Source organism: Lathyrus oleraceus, chromosome 2 (assembly GCF_024323335.1).
Source record: "Lathyrus oleraceus cultivar Zhongwan6 chromosome 2, CAAS_Psat_ZW6_1.0, whole genome shotgun sequence".
NCBI lineage: Eukaryota > Viridiplantae > Streptophyta > Magnoliopsida > Fabales > Fabaceae > Lathyrus > Lathyrus oleraceus.
Window position 1 is genome coordinate 59,221,555 of NC_066580.1, and position 22,833 is coordinate 59,244,387.

Below are 22,833 nucleotides of genomic sequence, written 5' to 3' on the forward strand. Positions count from 1 at the left end.
AAGCATGGTAATTAAAATCATGAAGTTGGACATCAATGGTGTGACACAAATTGTCACACCCTAATTCAAAAAATCATAACTCACAAACCAGCAATGATACATTTACAAACTCTACACCAAAATCACCATGAGTGTGTCTAGTTTAAGCTCAAAAAGTTTCAAAGGCATTGGATAGAGTATCATCATTTCACAATTCATTTGGCAAAGTGTACAAAAAATGAACACATGAACAAAACCCTAGCACAATTAAAAATCCATCCATGCCAAAAATCTGGAAAAAATATGATAAAAAACTGGAGATTGAGATAAACATTTTGCAAAAAGTCTCATGAATTTTGGATCAAAAATGATTGACTTATGATTTTTGTAAGTTTGTGTAACAAATGAAATAAAAATTAAGAAAATAAAATGATTAAATGAATAATTGGACACGGAATGGCAAAGCTGTAATTACAGCGTACTATTAGTGGAACGCTGCGTTCCATTTATCAGCGTGGCAGCCATTCATTGGTTTCATGGCAATGGCATAGTGTTTTCATGCAAAAATAACTTCAAACAGCCAAAACACGATTTCAATAGATCAAAGCATTTCTGGGTTTTAAAATTATTAGGGTTTGTGCGTGCTACAGCCACTGTTCATCATCCTCATCAAATCGTGAATTTTTTTTGCCCAGAAATGGAAATCAAATATATCATTCGACTCAGCAAGCAACACACATTCACAATCCAACATCCATTTTCAACAATTCAAACTAATATGAAAGAAACAAACAAAAACATATTTGAACATCAACCTTCATGTCAACATAACTTTCAGATTACTCAACCATTTTCAGTGATTAAAAGCTTAAAATGCTCATGGCAAGGAGATCTATAAGAAGCATATCATGGTTTTGCAAATAGTGAGATTCGAATTCTTACTTGATTTTGAAAGTAATGATGAAACAGTTGTGATTTGGTCGTGTAAGGCTGAAACAGTTGTTCTACAAGCTTCCAAATGATGAATGGTTGAAGGAATTTTGCTCAGCTACCTTTGAAATGGCTCAACTCGAAAATAGCCATGGAAGAGCTTTGATGCAACAGTGCTTGCAATGGCTTTACAGTTGGGAAATGGTCCTTGCAAATGCTTCCAAATGGTTGGTAGGTGATGAAACAAGCAAGTCCAGCTCGAGCTCTTTGAGATTTTACCAAGGAAAGTTCAAATGTGCAAAATGAGGATTTGAGAGAATATGAGATTTTTGATCTGTTTGAGTGAGAGTGGCTAGGGTTTTCCAACAGAAAATGGAGAATATATATGCTGTTTAAGGTTTGTATTAGTTGGTTAATGGAAATGTTAAGCACAATTTGCATAATGAGTGTTTTTGCTAATTTGTTCATTTCCACTCAAATGACATGCCCATGTGCTAACAGCTGCGAATTGGGCCTTTGGACAAACTCAAAACATGATTTCTGAACAATTGCAAGTGGTAAAAATGGTTGGAATTGGTTATTTTGAAAACTCATTTTTCCACCTCACTTGAATTAATTCATGCTACTTCAAAAATGCCATTTTGATTGGTGAACTTTTGGTGAATTATGATGACATATTTGGAAAGAGGGCATCAAATGTGACTTGTAGCAAAAAACCCCGCCCAATTTGGCCAAATGGTTTGGAAGATATGGCCTTTTGAAGTTCAAAAATTTTTGAGAATGATTTGATCATAACTTGCCAACCATGAATGGGAATTGAGTGTTCTTGGACTTTTTGGAAATGGGAGAACAAGATCTTCAACTTTAATGTTGGGAAAAAATTCATTTGAAGCTTGTATCATGATGTAATTTTGAGGAGAAGAAGTTTCCATTTTTGGCAAATTCCAATTACAGGTCAACTTTCTATTTTTGGAAATTTCTTGTTTGACTTCAAATTCTTCCATGATGATGCTTGACATGTTATATGAGGCTTATATGGACATGAATGAGACCTCTCAAACCAATTCCCACCATCAAATCACTGATTAAATGCACAGTTGACCAAGGTTGACTTCAGTTGACTTTGCTAGGGATTTGCTTGACTGAACCTTGTTCTGATGAATTCCAAGCCCTAATCCCTTGATATATTGATTCAAAATGATGTCACAATTCATATGAACCCTTGATGAATGATCATGGTGCCCAAATTCTTCAAGAATGGCCACCATCCATTGCTTAATGACTGATTTGACTGTTGATTGCTTCAACTGCAAGTAACATGGTTAGATGACAATATTTTTGTACTTTTGGTTAGTAAACATATGAAAAGCAATGATATACAAAGGCAATACATGCTTGGTGATCAAGAACCACACTCACAAGATAACCCACCCACTAGGAGGGAAGCTAGGGCATGCAATGATCCTTGAGGCCATGATATGATATGATATGGGCCATGAGGGATCTTAGGGCAAAAATTGGGGTCTTACAATCAGTTACTGTTTCTCCATTTCTGGTGAGTTGGTTCACCACCTTTTGTACACGCGTGATGTAGTCAGATACATTTTCTGACTCTTTCATCTGCATCCTCTCCAATTCGCCACGAAGAGTTTGGAGTCGAACTTGCTTTACTCGATCTGCTCCTTTGAACACTTTCTCTAGCGTGTCCCGCGCTTCTTTCGACGTAGTCGAACCGGCAATCTTTTCGAAGCCTGATTCATCAACAACCCTAAACAGCATGTATAGTGCCGTTTTATCCTTCGATCGTGTCTCTTTCAACGCCTTGTTTTGAGCTGTCGTATATCCCACAATATCTGTTGGTTCTTTAAACCCATCTTTGGTCACCTCCCACGCGTCTAGAGATCCGAGAAGAGCTTTCATCTGGATACTCTAGTTTTCGTAATTTAACTTCGTTAGCCGTGGCAACGGCATTTGATTCAACATGTTTTCCATTAGCTCTGATGCCAATTTGACAGAAGGAAGCAAATCTTTTGTAACTTCTGTATTTTAATTAGAGTACATCTTTGGTCTTTATATAGACTCAGAAACTTCAGCTATTCTAGGAAACATAATTATTAGTAAATACTATTAATAGGCCACTATCTCTTAACCTTCCAACTACAACATACTCTTAATCTCTCCACTAACTTATTAATTGAAACCCACTAACTATAACATTAAAGTTTATTCAACAACATGCACCACATATATCGAGCTCAGGCTTTTCATACTATATTGCATTTGTGGACGCTCATACTAGATATACTTGGATCTATTTCTTGAAGTACAAGTTAGAAGCCAGACATGCTTTCAATCTCTTTCTTAAGTTTGTACAGGTTCAATTTCATTACACAATCAAAGTTATCCAATATGATTATGGGAGAGAACTCAGGCCATTCACTAAGTTCTTGACAGAGCTACAGATTTCTCACAAGCTCACATGTTTATGCACCTCATACCAAAATGGATATGTGGAAAGGAAACATAGACATATAGTGGAAATGAGCCTTACCCTTCTTGCTCATGCTTCTATTCCTCTCCACTTTTGAGATCATAGCTTATCCACGGTTTTCATGTTATCTATCAGATTCCTTCTGCAGGACTTTCAAAATATCATTCACCTTGCCTTGTATCATAAGTTACCCAACTTTAGTCAATTAAGGTGTTTATATGTGCTTGCTTCCATTTCACTCGACCCTATAACAAACATAAGCTTAATTTTAGGAGTCAAAAGTGTTTATTTGGGTGTTACCTCTCAACATAGAGGCTATAAGTGTCTTAACAAGTTTGGTAAGGTGTGTGTCTATAAGGATGTGTTATTTCATGAAAACTCGTTTCCCTTTAATATGTTGTTCCAAAACACATCTTTCTCTATTAGTGTGTCTACCGAGTCCTTACCTTTTCCTTTGGTATCTAAATCTCCCATACCTATTGAATGTCACAATTTTTCTGAGGGCCACATATCCTTACCTCAAATGTCCTTACCTGGTATGACAAACACCTTGTCTCCATTACATATTCTGCAAGATAACGTGTCGTCAGTTCCCAAGGATACTTCTCAGCTCTCTCCTAATACCCTATATTCACATGATCATATAGTCTCATCCTCATATCTTGTACAAGTTAGAATTCCCCTCATGCTAGTCCTTCTAAGGTTTATACACCTCACATAGTTCATACTCCTTCTTCATTCTCAGTTTCATCTGTAATTCAACACTCAATGACTCTCTCATTTCAACAATTCAATTATCATCCTATGCTTACTAGAGCTAAGACTTTCCACTCTAATCCAAAAGCTTTTTATCTCATGTTGAACCTACCTCTATGAAGCAAGCTCTAGCACATCCGGACTGGTTTCAAACACTACTAGAAAAAGAACATAATGTAACATGTTATTACCTCAGGAATTAAGCCAATTGTAGTAAGAGCTCTTATTTAGATGCATGTAAATTTTTTCTTTTATTAGTAAGTAATTTCACTTCAGTCCATATTAGTAACCATAGTGATATGTTAAGGCATACATGCTTCAAATCCCAGCACCATCAATTTTCCTTTTTTTGGTTACAAAATGGGTATGTCATTTATAATCATAATATTTATTTTAAAGTTAAAATACCTTTCACCACGATCTATAATAACAACCATTGTGATATGTTCATGCATGTTATCACAATTGTTTATATCAACCGTGGTGAAAAGTATAACATATATTTAAGCGAAAGTTCGCTCATTCAGAAAATAACGCATCCATCTCTCTCAAAACGAAATCCTAACACTCTCTCACACCTCATCCTAACTCCATAAATTTTTGCATACCACTTCTTCACAAAAATCAACCATATCTTCTTCATCTCTCATGGAATAAGGTAATGTGTTACATGTAACACCCCGAATTCAATTAATTTATATAATTAAATTTCATTTAAATTATTAAGTGATTTATATGTTTTATTTGGATACTTGGAGAATATATATTGTTTGGAAGGTATTGGAGAGAGTTAAGGGAATTGTAGAAATTAACTAGACTTGTTTTAATTAATTAAAGTTAAGTGGAATAATTAAAAATAAGGTGGTTGTAGAAAAATAAGGGAAATAATTGAATTTGGTGGATAATTAGATTATTAGAAATTAAAATAAAAGAAATTGGAGTTAGTAAGAGGAGTGGGGGCAAAATACAAAATATGAGAGTAAGTTGAGGGTAATATGAGAATAACATAACTAGAGAAATTAGGTTTTGGTTTAAATAGAAAAAGAGTGAGAGATGAATTTTGACCGTACGTATTATTTTGGAACAAGAGAAAAGAGGCAAGGGAGGCAACCTAGGGTTTGGGGAGAAAAGTCCATTGTTGAGGAGTTTAGGACTTGCTTTGCTGGAAATTCAAGGTAAGGGGAAAGATTACTCGTCTATGGGTATATACTATATAAAGAATAGAGAATGATCCTCAACCTCTTCTAGATTTTTTTTCTTTTGATTTCACCATTGTATATGTGTACATGTGTCCTTGAAGAAAATTGTGTAAATTGCATGTCCAATTTTTGTGACTTATGATTTGGTTTGTGTTGTGACGTGTTTAATTGTAATGAAATTGATACATGGTATTAATCTCGTGATATGATATGTTTGGATGTTATAATATGAATTTGGTATGATGTATGAGGGTTAAGGAATGGAGGGGTTGAAGTGAACATGATTTAAAACTTGTATTTTTGAGAATTTGGTTGGTGTCAATCGATTAACCTCAGATGTCAATCGATTGATCACGTGAATACTGGGAAAAATGTGAAAACTCAAACTATGTCATTTGATTAATTGCTCATAATCAATCGGTTATTCTCATCCAAAAAGTGAAAATTAGCAGAGACAAAATTTTATGAGGAACGATGTCAATCGATTGATGCTAGTTATATTTTGAAAAATTATTTAATTGAAACTTATTATTCCATCTAATCGTTTTTGCCATAATTTTAGTTTCGTAAATCCAAATCAAGTACAGTTTGAGGCAATGGAAAGCTAACTCGTATGGATATCCCATGGTGATGCACTAAGAGGCTAGATGGGTACTGGAATTTGTGAAAATCAATTGTTTTACTTGTTATATGATAGTAGACGATAACGAACGAATAGTTAATTATTGTAAATGAATGAATTAATGATGAAGTAATGTTAAAATGATTTAATATGATTGAGTGATGTGTGGATGTTTATTCGATGTGTGAGTATATGATGTGAAGTGAAAATATAATCATGTGAGTTATTGTACATACTTGCTGATTATTGTTGAGATGTGTAGTTCAGAGTGATGACTACTGTTGATGTGTTAGGATACATGATTGTTTACAGTCATATGTGTGGATGTAATTATTCTTGTGTTGTTACAGTTGCATGATTACTTACAGTCAGATGTTGGGTTGTAATCATTGTTGTGTTGTTGTCATTGTATTATTGTATGACATGCATTATATATTGTCGTTATTGTGAAAGAGGACGAGTCACAAGTTCAGATGCTGGGACTTGTGATTTGTCCCAAGCTCAGAGAGGGGGCTCAAGGTTTAGATCTTGGGACCTGGCTTGTATGAAGAATCATTATTGAGTTGGTACAACATGCATATATAGTTAAGTTGCAAGTCCGGTTTAGAGAGGGGATCATGACGAGTATTTACAGAGTTGAGGATTTGATCATTGCATACATATCTGCATTGAGTTGAGTTAGTTTTTGATATGAGTTGATGTGAATAAGTAATTGATTGTGTGAGTTGATTGGAATGTTTTGTATTCGTTTATTTTATCAATGATTGTTGTGTGAATACATTACCTATTGATGTTTCTTGTTGTTGTTGTTGTTGTTGTTTAGGCTACCCTTCCTGATCTTTTTTAACCGCTGACATATTTGAGCGTATTCTCACCACTTTGTTTTATGTTGTCCACCATGAACATCTTGCAGATAATCGGGAGTAGAGTTTGGTTTCTATGAGTGAAAGATAGTTTCTTGGAGCTCATCTTTATTTACTTTACTATTTATCATTTTTAGTAGGTTAAATGCTCTGATCTGTAATATCGGGAATGAGGCGTTTTTGCTATGTTTTGAGATAATGATGAATTACATGGTTTAGAGTCTAATACTTTATTTGTGAAATTTGATGTTTAAGTTGTTATTATGTAATTTCTGATGCATGTTGTCAAATGTTTTTGAAAGTTTTTGGATGATTGTCATAGTGACACCTTAAATTGTTGATTATATCTTTATGTATAAGCTTCGAGGTTTCGGGTGTTACATAGTGGTATCAGAGCAGGTTGTTCCATGCGGCCAGGTTTTTGTAATGTTCTTTGTTCCCTAGTATGCGAAATGTGTATGAAACACTATCGGTGATCGTTTGTTTTTCTAACCGCTTGTCAGCAGAAGCGGGATTGAAACAAGTGAGGAATAATCTTATACTTCTCTGAGATGTTTCAAGTGTGAAGGATTGGTTCAATGTGTCGCTAATTGCATGAGTGCATGTTGTTGGATGAGTCGGTGTTGTTTACTGAGGTTGTTGAAGAGGAAGATTTGAAGTTCATATCTTCTAAGTGTGTGAAAAGATTAAATTTTGAAGTGTCTGCTATGAATGGTAGCATGGTCATTGATACCCCAGATAATGGTTCAGTGACTACTTTATTGGTGTGTGTGAATTTTCCTTTGACAATTTATGGTAGAGATTTTGGGATTGACTTAGTCTGTTTGCCTCTAAGTTAACTCCTATGATTACCAAGTGCAAACTCATCAAACATGGTACTAATCTCTTATCAGACCCTCACTTGTATCGCTCTATTATTTGTTCCTTGCAATATGTGTCTCTTACTCAACTCGATATTTCTTTTAGTGTGAACAAAGCATGTCAATTCATGGCATATTCTCTACATTGGCATTGGTCAGCTATGAAACGCAGTCTACGATATCTTAGTGACACCATTCATCATGGCCTATTTCTATCTTATGCTCTCATGGCTCATAAGTTCTCACTACATGCGTATAATGATTTTGACTAGATCAGTGACTCAGATGATCGTCGCACCACTTCTGACTCGTGAATTTTCTTTGGTCCAAACCTTGTCTCATGGGGCTCGAAGAACCAACCACTTGTGACTCGCTCTAGCACTAAAGCTGAGTATCATGCAGTTGCTCGCGACCTCGAAGCTTCTTTGGTTGGAATCCTTACTCATTAAGTTATGTTCCATTCTATCCACCCACTCTTTTAAGTGATAACTTCAGTGTAATGATGTTGTCACACAATCTCATTCTCCATGTCCGCACCAAATATATCGAGCTAGATATTCATTTTATTCGTAAACGTGTTATTGGCAAAATGTTTAAGATTCAACATCTTCCAAGCTTTTTACAACTAGTTGATACCCCAAAATGCCTCCTTGAATTGCTGCCTTTGTTGATCTTCGGACCAAACTCAAGGTTGTCACATTTTTCCCACCTTTAGTATACGAGGGAATTAGGAGTAAAACAACTCTGGCATGAGATGCATGGAGTCATGCATGATGTAATTCAATGTAATACATGAAGATGCAAGCATCCTAACGTAACTCATGCATAAGATAGCTAAACCATGCACTTATATATATATATATATATATATATATATATATATATATATATATATATATATATATATATATATATATATATATATATATTATATATATATATATATATATATATATATATATATATATATATATATATATATATATATATATATATATATATATTCCAGTTACTGTAATCATGTTGAGTTATATATAACATAACAAAATAAATTATTAAAATAAAAAAATCTAGTTTCACAAAATAACTAGACATGAAACAGGGATACTTCATATATATTTAAATGCGATAATAAAAGTGATACAATCTAACGATGGTTGTGAGAGACAACTAATTTTAAGGATTAAGGAAACGATAAGCATCCAATTAAAGACTAAGCATGAAGTAAGATAGAGTTCATACACTTCTTGAAATACAATACACACATTCATGCATTTAGTTTTTATGGTCCCAAAGTCCTGCAAATCCTCCTCCACTTTCTACTTCTTCTCCTCCAAATCCTCTATTTTCTCCTCCTCTCCAACTTACATCATTTCTTCTACCTCCTTCTCCTCCAAATCCACTATTTTCTCCTCCTCTCCAACCTATTTCATTTCCTCTTTCTCTTTGTCCTCCAAATCCACTATTTTCTCCTCCTCTCCAACTTACTTCATTTCCTCCTTCACCTTGTCCTCCAAGTCCATTGTTTTCACCTCCTCCCTGAGCTCCTCCAATATTTATCGAACCTTTAAAATCTCCGCTTTCTATCGAACCTCCCCAACCACCTCCATTTATCCAAAATCCCAAACCATTATCATTATGTCCTTTTTCCATATCTCCATCCTTATTTACCGCAAGTTTTGTTTTTGATATTTCAAATGCACCACCACCTGTGAATAAAACAAACACGATTATTAAATATTTAAAATAAAAAAATTACGCAAGCAAATAATGTTTATATACTTTGTTTCCCATCATCTTTCGATGGTTCAGTTGCCATAACAGATATGAAAATTAGTGCACTCAGAAAGAACACGAAAATGAAAGACTTGATATTCATCATTGATCTACTACGACTTTAATTGATGTGAAATACAAATGTAGTTAACAACTATTTATAGATCATGACACTTGTTAAATTTACAAACACAAACAGATGATTTCATAATATATTGTGTAACAATAATTTGGCTCATTGTGAGAATAATGGGCCATCAACAACTATTGAGTGGTAAATTGGGACATCCTTATCAAATGAGGTAAGTAAAAGATTTAGATAACAAACAAGGTGCCTGTTCTTTTGCACTAGTAACTTTTATCTTAATGCATGTTTTTCAAAAATAAATACAAAATATAATTTGAATATTATTAATAGGAAATTTAAATAGTTTGTAAAATTTTAAAGGATGCATATTAGATTAAAATAATTATAATGATGTTAACACTCTCATTAAAATGAAATTTATTCCAAATATTATATGTTAATAGATATGATATTCTCTTAAATTTGTAAGATATTACTTCATCTATTAAACTTAAGTGTTTATAGTTATATTATCCCCTATAAAATGTAAGAAATTATTTCAATAAAATTCTCCAAATTTAAAGTAAAATTAATTAAATTAGCTTTTATATATATATATATATATATATATATATATATATATATATATATATATATATATATATATATATATATATATATATATATACACTAGCGTTCAGACGGGCACTCCCGTGCCCGTCTGCCCGCTTTTTTTAATGCGCACAGCAGAGAAAAATAAATATTTGTTTTTCTTTTTATGAGGTTTCTACTGTAGGTCGCATTAAAAATAATATTATTACATTTTGAAAATGGTAAATAAAGATATTCAAAATTATATCGAAGTATGCAAAGTAATATTGATACTGTGTAATCAATGACGTTCTTTAAGAGGAATGCCGAACATGAAATCTCTATTCGAAGTATTTTCTTTTTCCCTGCAAATGTTTTCCGTAGTAAAGAAAAAATGTAAGACTCTAAAATTAGAAAAAATTTATCGAAAAAGATAGTAAAATTAATAGTAAGTAGTGTAATCAAGTTTTTGCTTACCTTATAAAGATTCGAATCAATTCTTCGTACATCCCTTTATCAATGCGCTCTTGAGATTTAAAAAATTACAAATACATGACGAAATCTCATATTATAAAAGAAATACATTCAGAACACTTGACTTGTTTGAATATAATATGGTTTATTTTGACACAAATAATACCTGGAGAATGGAGATACTTTGTTTTAGTTTAGATTTGGTAGAACAACAATTATGACTTGTTTATGAATTACCTGGATTTCTGGTAAATAAGGAAAACAATGGACTTAGTAAATATATATGGTTTTATTTACATAAACCACAAATAGAAGTTAAATTCATGCATTCAAAAATAATCTGGAGTAAATATATTCTTAAATGAATTAAATAAAAACCTCTCCATCCTTTGAGATATTATTTCTCTTTTCACCATTTTCCAAAGTTGTGTTTTATCTGTTATCACTGTGGAGCTCCAACCGATGGAGTAAATTTTCGAACGCTTGACCTGTTTCAATGAGGATGATAAAAATGTTACTGAAAGAGTGATGAAAGTGCAAGAATTTTTTTATACGTATTACGGAAAAGATAAATACACCTAATTGTCGAATTTGTCGATGGATGAAATACTTTGTTCATCCTTCCATGTGTTCCATTTATCTTCAAAGTCTGCTATCTAAAATTTATTGCATAATAATAGTGAGATAAATACCTGCGGGTGCGATAAAAGAATTTGTTTGTAGACTACATTTTTTATGTAGTCACCATCTTCTCCTTTCAATTTTCCTTCCCTGGTTAAAACTCTTGTTGTAGTCTGTGAAATACCCCTGGATAAAGCCACATATAACTGTCCATGACTAAAAACATGTCGTGGAAGATATATTCCAGCATTTGGAATGGTTTGTCCTTGTGATTTATTTATTGTAATTGCAAAACTTAGTCGCATAGGAAACTGCTTTCTACTAAGGACAAAAGGCAGACCATCACTTGCAGATGTTTTTATTTTAATTCTAGGCAAAAAAGCACGTTTTCCTGCGTTGCTTCCTGTCAGGATTTCCACATCCAACATATTCATATATAAACCACGACATAATAACCGGGTCCCATTACACAATCCATATCTAGGATCTAGATTTCGTAACAACATCAATGGTGCACCCTTTTTATCTTTAGAATATATGGTGGCAAACTACCTCGTGCAATTGAGTTTAAGAATTCTTGCTGGTATAAATTATGATTATCTCCTTCAACCTCATCAAACGATAATAAGTTATGTTCTTCTCCTGGAAATTGATCGATAATCATATCATTCAATTTTTGGACATCATCATTTGTTGGTGTCAAAATAGCTCTTTGTACCATATATGGGGCATCCCAACCATGCAATTCTAAATTAGGAAAAATATATTGGATAAGTACTTGTATGGAATGTTCACCTTCCCATGGGATTGCAATATGTAAAGATAACCTCACCATGTCATCTGGTTTGGTAGGTTTAACACCATCACCAATGCGAATAAGAAATTCTGCAAACTCTTGATCATGCAATCATCGCATATTTTGACGCAAATGCAAAATCTTGGTATGATTCCATAAATGAGACTGAACAATACACACTGAAATCATTTATGCCTTAGTACCTTTTCTTACAACAGGAAGAACTTGACGAAAATCCCCCCCCCCCTGATCAGAACTTTTCCACCAAATGGAGCATTGTTGCTACAAATGTCTTGTAATGATCGATCTAAGGCTTCCAAACAATTTTTGTTTGTCATTGGTGCTTCATCCCAAATTATTGCGACAACAACTCTAATGAGATTTGCAAGATCCTTTTGCTTTTGAATACCACAAATGGAACTCGGTTGAATATCAATAGGTATCTTAAATCGAGAGTGTGTAGTCCTACCACTAGGTAACAATGTTGCAGCTATACCAGATGATGCAGTTGCTAAGACAATTTCTCCTTTACTTCTTAAACTTGCCATTAATGTTCGATAAAGGAATGTTTTACCTGTTCCTCCTGGACCATCAACAAAAAATATCCCACTGTGTTTTTGAACAATTACATTCATAATGGTGTTGAATGCAATCATTTGATCATTATTTAACTTAGAAATATATTCAATATCTTCATTGGGGATATCGATCGCTAACTCCTCTTGTATGATACTTGGAACTGCACCTCTGTCTATTGTATCAGGGGGTAAAGATGGGAGATCATAATCTTCAATCTTTTTACTGTGCAGGTTTAAGAGTTCATTCAAGTCCTTCAACAACATATTAGTTAAGTCTGATTCCACAGCATTATTAGATGTTTGATAATCCTCTATCATATGTGTAAAAAAACTCAATCCAAAGGCCTCTAACATCAGTAGGTTCACAAAATATTAAAATTGTCACGAATAACCTTCGTAAAGCATATGGCATTCGGAGACTCGTAGCCTCAACCAAACAATCACGAATACTATGATCAGTCTCTAGAAATCCCCTATCCTCGGCTCATTTTTTGAATGTACTGAAAGTCATGCCATTATTTGTAAGAAGATATTCCCAACTGGTTGGACTTGTGACATGCGATAACAACAGTCGCAAGTAAAACTTATCTCCCTCCGAAGGTGATACCGTATAGATTCTCCCGATAACTTTTCTTGTTGATCGCCTACGATGCCATTCCATATCCCGCTTGTTCCAACATTAATGCTCTGGAATCTCTCTATACAGATACTTTCTTGCTTGTGGATCTCGTAGATTCAATGCAAAAAATTGTGTGAGCATTGTTTTGGAGTTGCGTTCATTATTTAACACATCTGCAATTTGCTGATGATCATAAAAGCGCACTTGATGGCGGTTCGGCAAGTGGATCTGCAATCTTTCAACCGAAGGATATAATCGGTAAAGAGTGAATCGAAATATTTTCCATAATGCCTCGGGAGCACAAATCCGTCTTGCATCAACATATTACTGAACTTCATCCATGTATGATCCTTTATGAACCTCCATAGCCACACGATCAGGGCCCTTGTACACATATTTGTATAGATACTTGATACTTTTAATGCTACTGCAAATCTCTACATTGATGTGACAGTCATACTTTAACAGTAACCAAGGGTTATAAGGAACCACCCATCTATTATCGACAGACCTATCTTTACCTAACGATACAGACTCATCAAACCTTCTCCTATACTCGGGATATGAGTCAGTGCCTTGACGTGTTTCATCCAAGAATTGTTTGGGATACCTTTTTTTACAATGTCCGTCTTTCATACATGGAGACTTTCGGTTGATTATGCCGCAAGGTCCGTGGATCATATGTCTTACAACAGCTTCATGCAACTCTGGTTCACATTCTAATTTAGGTATTTCTTCTCTTACCATACTATCATAATCTTTTGGGTCACACAACTTATCGTTACTTTCTAAGACCAACAACATATGCACATGCGACAGTCCTCGCTTTTGAAATTCAGTGACATACATGTAGCTTTTAACTTTACCCAAGACTCCTTTATTAATAACATTGTCCTTCAATTTCTCAAGTTTCGAACGAAATATTCTTGTTAGCAAATCTGGACGATCTTGTGGTGTTTGAAAAGGCAAAAGTTCTGATGTTATCTCACTCCAAGAAGGATTGCATGTCTTTGTTATAAAAATATCTGGTTTACCGCCATTAAGAACAATAGCCATGCCATCTTCATAACGTTGTGTCATGTCTCGACGATCGCCAATAAATGATAATGGCAATATTGTTCTTTTTCCAATGTTCTCTACGATGATTCATGAAATGCATTAGTATTAGAATATATGAATTATTAGCATTAGAAGTACAACTAATTAAAAATTTAAAACTGTATATTTATGCTATATGAATTTGTACCTGCATTAGTTTCACCAACATGCAAAGCATCATGTAAACATTGGTACAATTCAGAACGTATATCACTTTGGTGCTCTTTAATCCACCTTAATCTCCCTGATTCAATTTTGACATAATTGTCTACAACATATTGTTGCAACAGTCGACCCGTATTTAACAACATTGATTGATCATTTGGGCGAATCTACAGTTGATTGAAAAAAATGTCGGTGTTAAATGTAAAGTTTTTTAAACAACACTTAGCTAAGTAGATTATCTACTAAAATTAGTCCAAATTTACCTGAAGCATGTAACTGTAATATGCTCGACATGACACTCTTCGTCCATTGCAATTTGTTGTGTTGATGTCCCAACCATGCGTCCCAAATGGAAACAATACAGGGTATTGCAAAGGATCATAATATCCCTTTGTCTCTTGAACTTTCTTGAGATTTCCATCATAACGAATGACATTAATATCCCTTCCATAATCCATAGAATCTGCATCACATCCAACAATAATTGTCGCAACTTGTTCAGTAGTTGGAAGATTGCATTGATGGTGATTACTTGGACGCTCCTTAAGTATGAGGCTACATTCACTGATATTTAGAAATATCTTGTTAAACTGTTCCATAAGTGTAGGATGGTATGAGTGCCACCTATTATTATTATTATTGGATAAAAAGAATTAAAAAATCTAAGCATCCATTATTTAAAATTAAACTGCCATTTCCTATATGTTGTAACTGTTATTCCTATTTTGTAGCAGTTATGCTAAATTTGATAACAGGAATAAAAACGTGAGAAGTTATAAAGTGAAATATTTTGTTAAATTGTTCCATAAGTGTAGGATGGTATGAGTGCCACATATTATTATTATTGGACAAAATGAATTAAAAAATCTAAGGGTAAAATCGGGAGAAAAATAGGCCACTCCAAATAGGTGTATCCCCTTTATCTATAGGTATAGATTTTCTAATATGTTAAATAACACCATAAATAATAAGATGATAATTCTTCAAGACATGTTCCTTATATAGAAACTTCATGTAAACATATAATTCTAAAAATTTGCTTCTTTCTTTCGTTAGTTTTTGGATATTTACATGACATGCAATAAAAAAAGAAATGATCATTTACATGATATAAATTAACTAACAAAGATAAAACCTTAAAAAAGATATGCAATAAAAAAGAAATGGTCATTTACATGTTTAGAAAACAAAACTTAAAAAAGGGAGATGATTTTCAGATGCTTTAGTTACATGTGCAGTTACTTCATGAAAAAAATGACCAAATAGAAAATTTAAAAATATCAAACTTAACCAAATTCAAAATCGAAATGATTCAAAATGAAAATGATCATTTTTCAAAACAAATAAAAATAAATCGAACAGAAAGGAGAAGAATTATAAGAGAGTTTGGGGTTGTTATTCATTTGAAATATATTTTTCCAAGTAAAAGAGATAACAAAAATAATATTTGAAAGACATGAAAAAGAGAGGAAGTTTAAGGGCTTGCCTTCATAGTGGTATATTGCCTTTGTTAATTGTTGAATGAGTAAAACAAAGGATTCCCATTGAGTATACTAAGTGTACTTTTCAAAGATAGATGGCATGATCAGTGTATACTTGGATTAAAGTGTGTTTAATGGTTATCCTTGGGTATCCTGGCAGTGAGTCGTCAAATAATCTCAATTGAAAATGAACAGAAACTGATTATCTCAAGTGTATGCAATGAACCGAAACGTGGTATGCTTGGGAGTTAGTTAACAGCGGCTACCAATTATATTGTAACTGAGTTAAAACTGCTATATTTATGTGTGAGATAAAAACAATTTGCCTCAAGGGTAAATATGGAAAATAAATAGGTCATGCCAAAAGGATGTATCCCCTTTATCTATAGGTATAGATAACCTTTTGTTTTTATATAACACTACGTGCCCGTTTGTCCATTTTTTTTAGTGTGCACACGCATCAAAGTATAAATGAGTATTTTTTATTTTAATTTACTTCATAAAAGATTTTAATAAGTGTTTCATCAAAGCCTTTGTCTCATTTTCATGTTATTGTTATTGATCTTAGATGTGTTCATGATCTAATTACGTGTGCATTTTTTTAATCGACCTCGGGAAAGTGGAGTGTAATATTTCATTGATTATATGATCTAATATTTTATTTTAATACATGTTATAGTATCTAGGAACATATCATCATGTAAACGTTAATTTAAATCAAAGATAAATATTTAAGAAAACATCAACAACAAATATAATAAATGATAAAACATTTAACACAAACTAAAACTAAAATGCCTCTCTTCATCAGTTTTTTTTAAGGTTTATTCTATTTTAAATAATAATGTTTTTTTAAGGTTTATTCTATTTCAAATAATAACAACCTTTTGACAGCAATTATTTTAAAAGTTTTGAGTAGCCTATGTCATTTTTTTAGGACATTTCTTTTTCAATAGGTTTTAATCTAACATTCTTTTGAAAAATTAAACAATAAAACATAAGAGAGTTGAAATTAGAAAACAAAATTAAAAAATATAAATTATAAGTAGAATAATTTACACAATATTCTTCTTTAAAGATATTAATTTAATGTAGATCTTCTTTATCTTTCTTATTTTATGATAACAACTTTTACTAATCTTGTATAACATGAATATTTTCTTAAAATAAAATATATATTTTTAAACTATTAAAGAATTCCGGGTATTTTTCTTGAAAAATATGAAAAACAAATATAATAAATGACGTTAACACTTTTTTCTTTGGCTAATCAATAATGATGGTGATTTAAATATATACACCATTTAGATATAAACAATAATTGTCATGGTGATTTTTAATATAAGAACAAAATTAATTGTCACCATTTTTGTTCATTAAAATATAAATTATCACCATCATGTCCATACAAATTTAGAAACTATCCTAAAATAGACATAAAAATATATAAACCATCATAGAATACACGTTCAAAAAATATATAAACCATCATAAAATATAAATAAACCTGCTTGATCGAAAATCACCACATGATCAAAAATCATCATCATTATCCGATCAATAATTATTAAGTATTTTTCTGCAATTCATGAACACAAAAAAAGATTTATACTATAATGGTTGTAATTAAATAAAACAAATTTAATTTAATTTAATGATTGTAATTAAATGATTTATATAATGATTTTTTAACATGTTGATAAATCAAACTCTAATGGTTGTAATTAAATAAAATATATGAATTAATAAAATAAAATAAAAACTCAAACCACTTTTCATAGCCTTGTTGTTCCTTCTTCTTCCAGCCACATGATTGCCACCATTGATTCCATTCTTAACCGCTACCAGGCCGATTAATTGGCGCCGTCACTACTCGTCGTACCATTGTTAGGTCGTTATGCTATTTTGTTTACAATTGTATTGTAGTGTTGTCTACGCATATCGTCGTCTTGTCGGATTATCATTCTCAATCACAAATCAATACATTGAAAAAGAAGAGACTGAAATTGTGGATTTGTGAGAAAAATTGTATGGTATTAATTAGAAATTTGATTGTGTGATATATGCAGAAAGCAATTATACGACATGATACCAATTGCTACCGGAGTATAAAACTCAGTAGTTATAAGCAATGCCAATTACTGTAGAAATTTGCCCATAATGGTAGTACACAAAAGATGCAAATTGCTATTGCAATAGAGAAAGAAATTAGAAATTGCTATGTAATTATACGAATTCATGGCAATTTTTTTTTGCTATAAATGCGATGAAAAAAAACCACCCATAACTTGAAGCAGTTTTTTTTTGTAAAAAAACAACTTTGGTAGTTATGCATATTTAAAAACTATAAATTTTTAATAATATTCTTTTGTAATTAAATAAATTATATATATTTTAAAGGGTAAATTGGGAATGAAAATAGGCCACCCCAAAATCACTTATCCCCTTTATATATACTAGCGTTCAGACGGGCACTCCCGTGCCCGTCTGCCCGCTTTTTTTAATGCGCACAGCGTAGAGGAAAATAAATATTTGTTTTCGTTTTATGAGGTTTTTACTGTAGGTCGCATTAAAAATAATATTAATACATTTTGAAAACGGTAAATAAAGATATTCAAAACTATATCGAAACATGCAAAGTAATATTGATACTGTGTAATCAATGACGTTCTTTAAGAGGAATGCCGAACATGAAATCTCTATTCGAAGTATTTTCTTTTTCCCTGCAATTGTTTTCCGTAGTAAAGAAAAAATGTAAGACTCTTAAATTAGACTTTTTTTAAATAAAAAGATAGTAAAAATAATAGTAAGTAGTGTAATATAGCTTTTGCTTACCTTATAAAGATTCGAATCAATTCTTCGTACATCCCTTTATCAATGCGCTATTGAGATTTAAAAAACTACAAATACATGATGAAATGTCATATTATAAAAGAAATACATTCAGAACACTTGACTCGTTTGAATATAATATGGTTTATTGCGACTCAAATAATACCTGGAGAATGGAGATACTTTGTTTTAGTCTAGATTTCGTAGAACAACAATTATGACTTGTTTCTGAATTACCTGGATTTCTGGTAAATAAGGAAAACAATGGAGTTAGTAAATATATATGGTTTTATTTATATAAACCACAAATAGCAGTTAAATTCATGCATTCAAAAATAATCTAGAGTAAATATATTCTTAAATGAATAAAATAAAAACCTCTCCATCCTTTGAGATATTATTTCTCTTTTCACCATTTTCCAAAGTTGTGTTTTATCTGTTATCACCGTGGAGCTCCAACCGATGGAGTAAATTTTCAAACGTTTGACCTGTTTCAATGAGGATGATAAAAATGTTAGTGAAAGAGTGATGAAAGTGCAAGAATTTTTTCCATACGTATTACGGAAAAGATAAATACACCTTATTGTCGAGTTTGTCGATGGATGAAATACTTTGTTCATCTTTCCACGTGTTCCATTTATCTTCAAAGTCTGTTATCTAAAATTTATTGCATAATAATAGTGAGAATAACTATCACCCCATTTATATCTAACATAAAAGCATAAAATAAATGATTAAGTATAACTTACTTTCATGTCGAAGCAAGTTTCAACATTCTTTCGTCTCAACTCCCTACATAATTGGAAGATTTCATCGTGTTCTAGTTTGGCAGTATATTAAAGCAAAAGAAAATTATATTTAGTTATTATCTATCTATGATATAAATAATACAATATAAGCTTGGGATGTCGTGTAACCAAAATGGGAATCAACGTGTGAGCAATTTTTTCAATGTACTTAATAAATACCTGCGGGTGCGATAAAAGAATTTGTTTGTAGACTACATTTTTTGTGTAGTCACCATCTTCTCCTTTCAATTTTCCTTCCCTGGTTAAAACTCTTGTTGTAGTCTGTGAAACACCCCTGGATAAAGCCACATATAACTGTCCATGACTAAAAATATGTCGTGGAAGATATATTCCAATATTTGAAATGGTTTGTCCTTGTGATTTATTTATTGTAATTGCAAAACTTAGTCGCACAGGAAACTGCTTTCTACTAAGGACAAAAGGCAGTCCATCACTTGCAGATGTTTTTATTTTAATTCTAGGCAAAAAAGAACGTTTTCCTGCGTTGCTTCCTGTCAGGATTTCCACATCCAACATATTCATAAATAAACCACGACATAATAACCGGGTCCCATTACACAATCCATATCTAGGATCTAGATTTCGTAACAACATCAATGGTGCACCCTTTTTTATCTTTAGAATATGAGGTGGCAAACTACCATGTGCAATTGAGTTTAAGAATTCTTGCTGGTATAAATTATGATTATCTCCTTCAACCTCGTCAAACGATAACAAATTATGTTCTTCTCCTGGAAACTGATCGATAATCATATCATTCAATTTCTGGACATCATCATTTGTTGGTGTCAAAATAGCTCTTTGTACCATATATGGGGCATCCCAACCATGCAATTCTAGATCAGGAAAAATATGTTGGATAACTACTTGTATGGAATGTTCACCTTCCCATGGGATTGCAATATGTAAAGGTAACCTCACCATGTCATCTGGTTTGGTAGGTTCGACACCATCACCAATGCGAATAAGAAATTCTACAAACTCTTGATCATGCAATGATCGCATATTTTGACGCAAATGCAAAATCTTGGTATGATTCCATAAATGAGACTGAACAATACACGCTGAAATCATTTGTGCCTTAGTACCTTTTCTTACAACAGGAAGAACTTGACGAAAATCTCCCCCCCCCCCCATGATCAGAACTTTTCCACCAAATGGAGCACTGTTGCTACAAATGTCTTGTAATGATCGATCTAAGGCTTCCAAACATTTTTTGTTTGTCATTGGTGCTTCATCCCAAATTATTGCGGCAGCAACTCTAATGAGATTTGCAAGATCCTTTTGCTTTTCAATACCACAAATGGAACTCGGTTGAATATCAATAGGTATCTTAAATCGAGAGTGTGCAGTCCTACCACCGGGTAACAATGTTGCAGCTATACCAGATGATGCAGTTGTTAAGATAATTTCTCCTCTACTTCTTAAAATTGCCATTAATGTTCTATAAAGGAATGTTTTACCTGTTCCTCCTGGACCATCAACAAAAAATACCCCACTGTGTTTTTGAACAATTACATTCATAATGGTGTTGAATGCAATCATTTGATCATTATTTAACTTAGCAATAGATTCAATATCTTCATTGGGGATATCGATCGCTAACTTCTCTTGTATGATACTTGGAACTGCACCTCTGTCTATTGTATTAGGGGCTAAAGATGGGAGATCATAATCATCAATCTTTTTACCGTGCAGGTTTAAGAGTTCATTCAAGTCCTTCAACAACATATTAGTTAAGTTTGATTCCACATAATTGTTAGTTGTTTGATAATCCTCTACCATATGTGTAAAAAACTCATTCCAAAGGCCTCTAACATCAGTAGGTTCACAAAATATTAAAATCGTCACGAATAACCTTCGTAAAGCATATGGCATTCGGAGACTCGTAGCCTCAACCAAACAATCACGAATACTATGATCAGTCTCTAGAAATCCCCTATCCTCGGCTCATTTTTTGAATGTACTGAAAGTCATGCCATTATTTGTAAGAAGATATTCCCAACTGGTTGGACCTATGACATGCGATAAAAACAGTCGCAAGTAAAACTTATCTCCCTCCGAAGGTGATACCGTATAGATTCTCCCGATAACTTTTCTTGTTGATCGCCTACGATGCCATTCCATATCCCGCTTGTTCCAACAATAATGCTCTGGAATCTCTCTATACAAATACTTTCTTGCTTGTGGATCTCGTAGATTCAATGCAAAGTTTGTGTGAGCATTGTTTTGGAGTTGCGTTCATTATTTAACACATCTGCAATTTGCTGATGATCATAAAAGCACACTTGATGGCGATTCGGCAAGTGGATCTGCAATCTTTCAACCGAAGGATATAATCGGTAAAGAGTGAATCGAATTATTTTCCATAATGCCTCGGGAGCACAAATCCATCTTGCATCAACATATTGCTGAACTTCATCCATGTATGATCCTTTATGAACCTCCATAGCCACACGATCAGGGCCCTTGTACACATATTTGTATAGATACTTGATACTTTTAATGCTACTGCAAATCTCTACATTGATATGACAGTCATACTTTAACAGTAACCAAGGGTTATAAGGAACCACCCATCTATTATCGACAGACCTATCTTTACCTAACGATACAGACTCATCAAACCTTCTCCTATACTCGGGATATGAGTCAGTGCCTTGACGTGTTTCATCCAAGAACTGTTTGGGATACCTTTTTTTACAATGTCCGTCTTTCATACATGGAGACTTTCGGTTGATTATGCCGCAAGGTCCGTGGATCATATGTCTTACAACAGCTTCATGCAACTGTGGTTCACATTCTAATTTAGGTATTTCTGCTCTTACCATACTATCATAATCTTTTGGGTCACCCAACTTATCGTTACTTTCTAAGACCAATAACATATGCACATGCGGCAGTCCTCGCTTTTGAAATTCAGTGACATACATGTAGCTTTTAACTTTACCCAAGACTCCTTTATTAATAACATCATCCTTCAATTTCTCAAATTTCGAACGAAATATTCTTGTTAGCAAATCTGGACGATCTTGTGGTGTTTGAAAAGGCAAAAGTTCTGATGTTAACTCACTCCAAGAAGGATTGCATGTCATTGTTGAAAAAATATCTGGTTTACCGCCATTAAGATTAATAGCCATGCCATCTTCATAACGTTGTGTCATGTCTCGACGACTGCCAATAAATGATGATGGCAATATTGTTCTTTTTCCAATGTTCTCTATGA

At 33.0% G+C, this 22,833-nt stretch overlaps 2 protein-coding genes across 2 annotated transcripts; both read right to left on the reverse strand.

Moving 5' to 3' along the window:
- Positions 1-8,975: 8,975 nt before the first annotated feature.
- LOC127121111 (uncharacterized) lies at positions 8,976-9,579 on the reverse strand. The gene is made up of 2 exons (XM_051051706.1): positions 9,483-9,579; positions 8,976-9,409 (listed from the first exon to the last, which is right to left on the reverse strand). The coding sequence occupies exons 1-2, from the start codon at positions 9,577-9,579 to the stop codon at positions 8,976-8,978; spliced, it is 531 nt and encodes a 176-aa protein (XP_050907663.1).
- An 856-nt stretch (positions 9,580-10,435) lies between these two features.
- Positions 10,436-12,573, reverse strand: LOC127121917 (uncharacterized). Its single transcript, XM_051052342.1, has 7 exons — positions 12,291-12,573; positions 11,747-12,123; positions 11,301-11,663; positions 10,987-11,096; positions 10,846-10,853; positions 10,612-10,660; positions 10,436-10,499 (listed from the first exon to the last, which is right to left on the reverse strand). Exons 1-7 carry the CDS (start codon positions 12,571-12,573, stop codon positions 10,436-10,438), a joined length of 1,254 nt encoding a protein of 417 aa, XP_050908299.1.
- Positions 12,574-22,833: the final 10,260 nt, after the last annotated feature.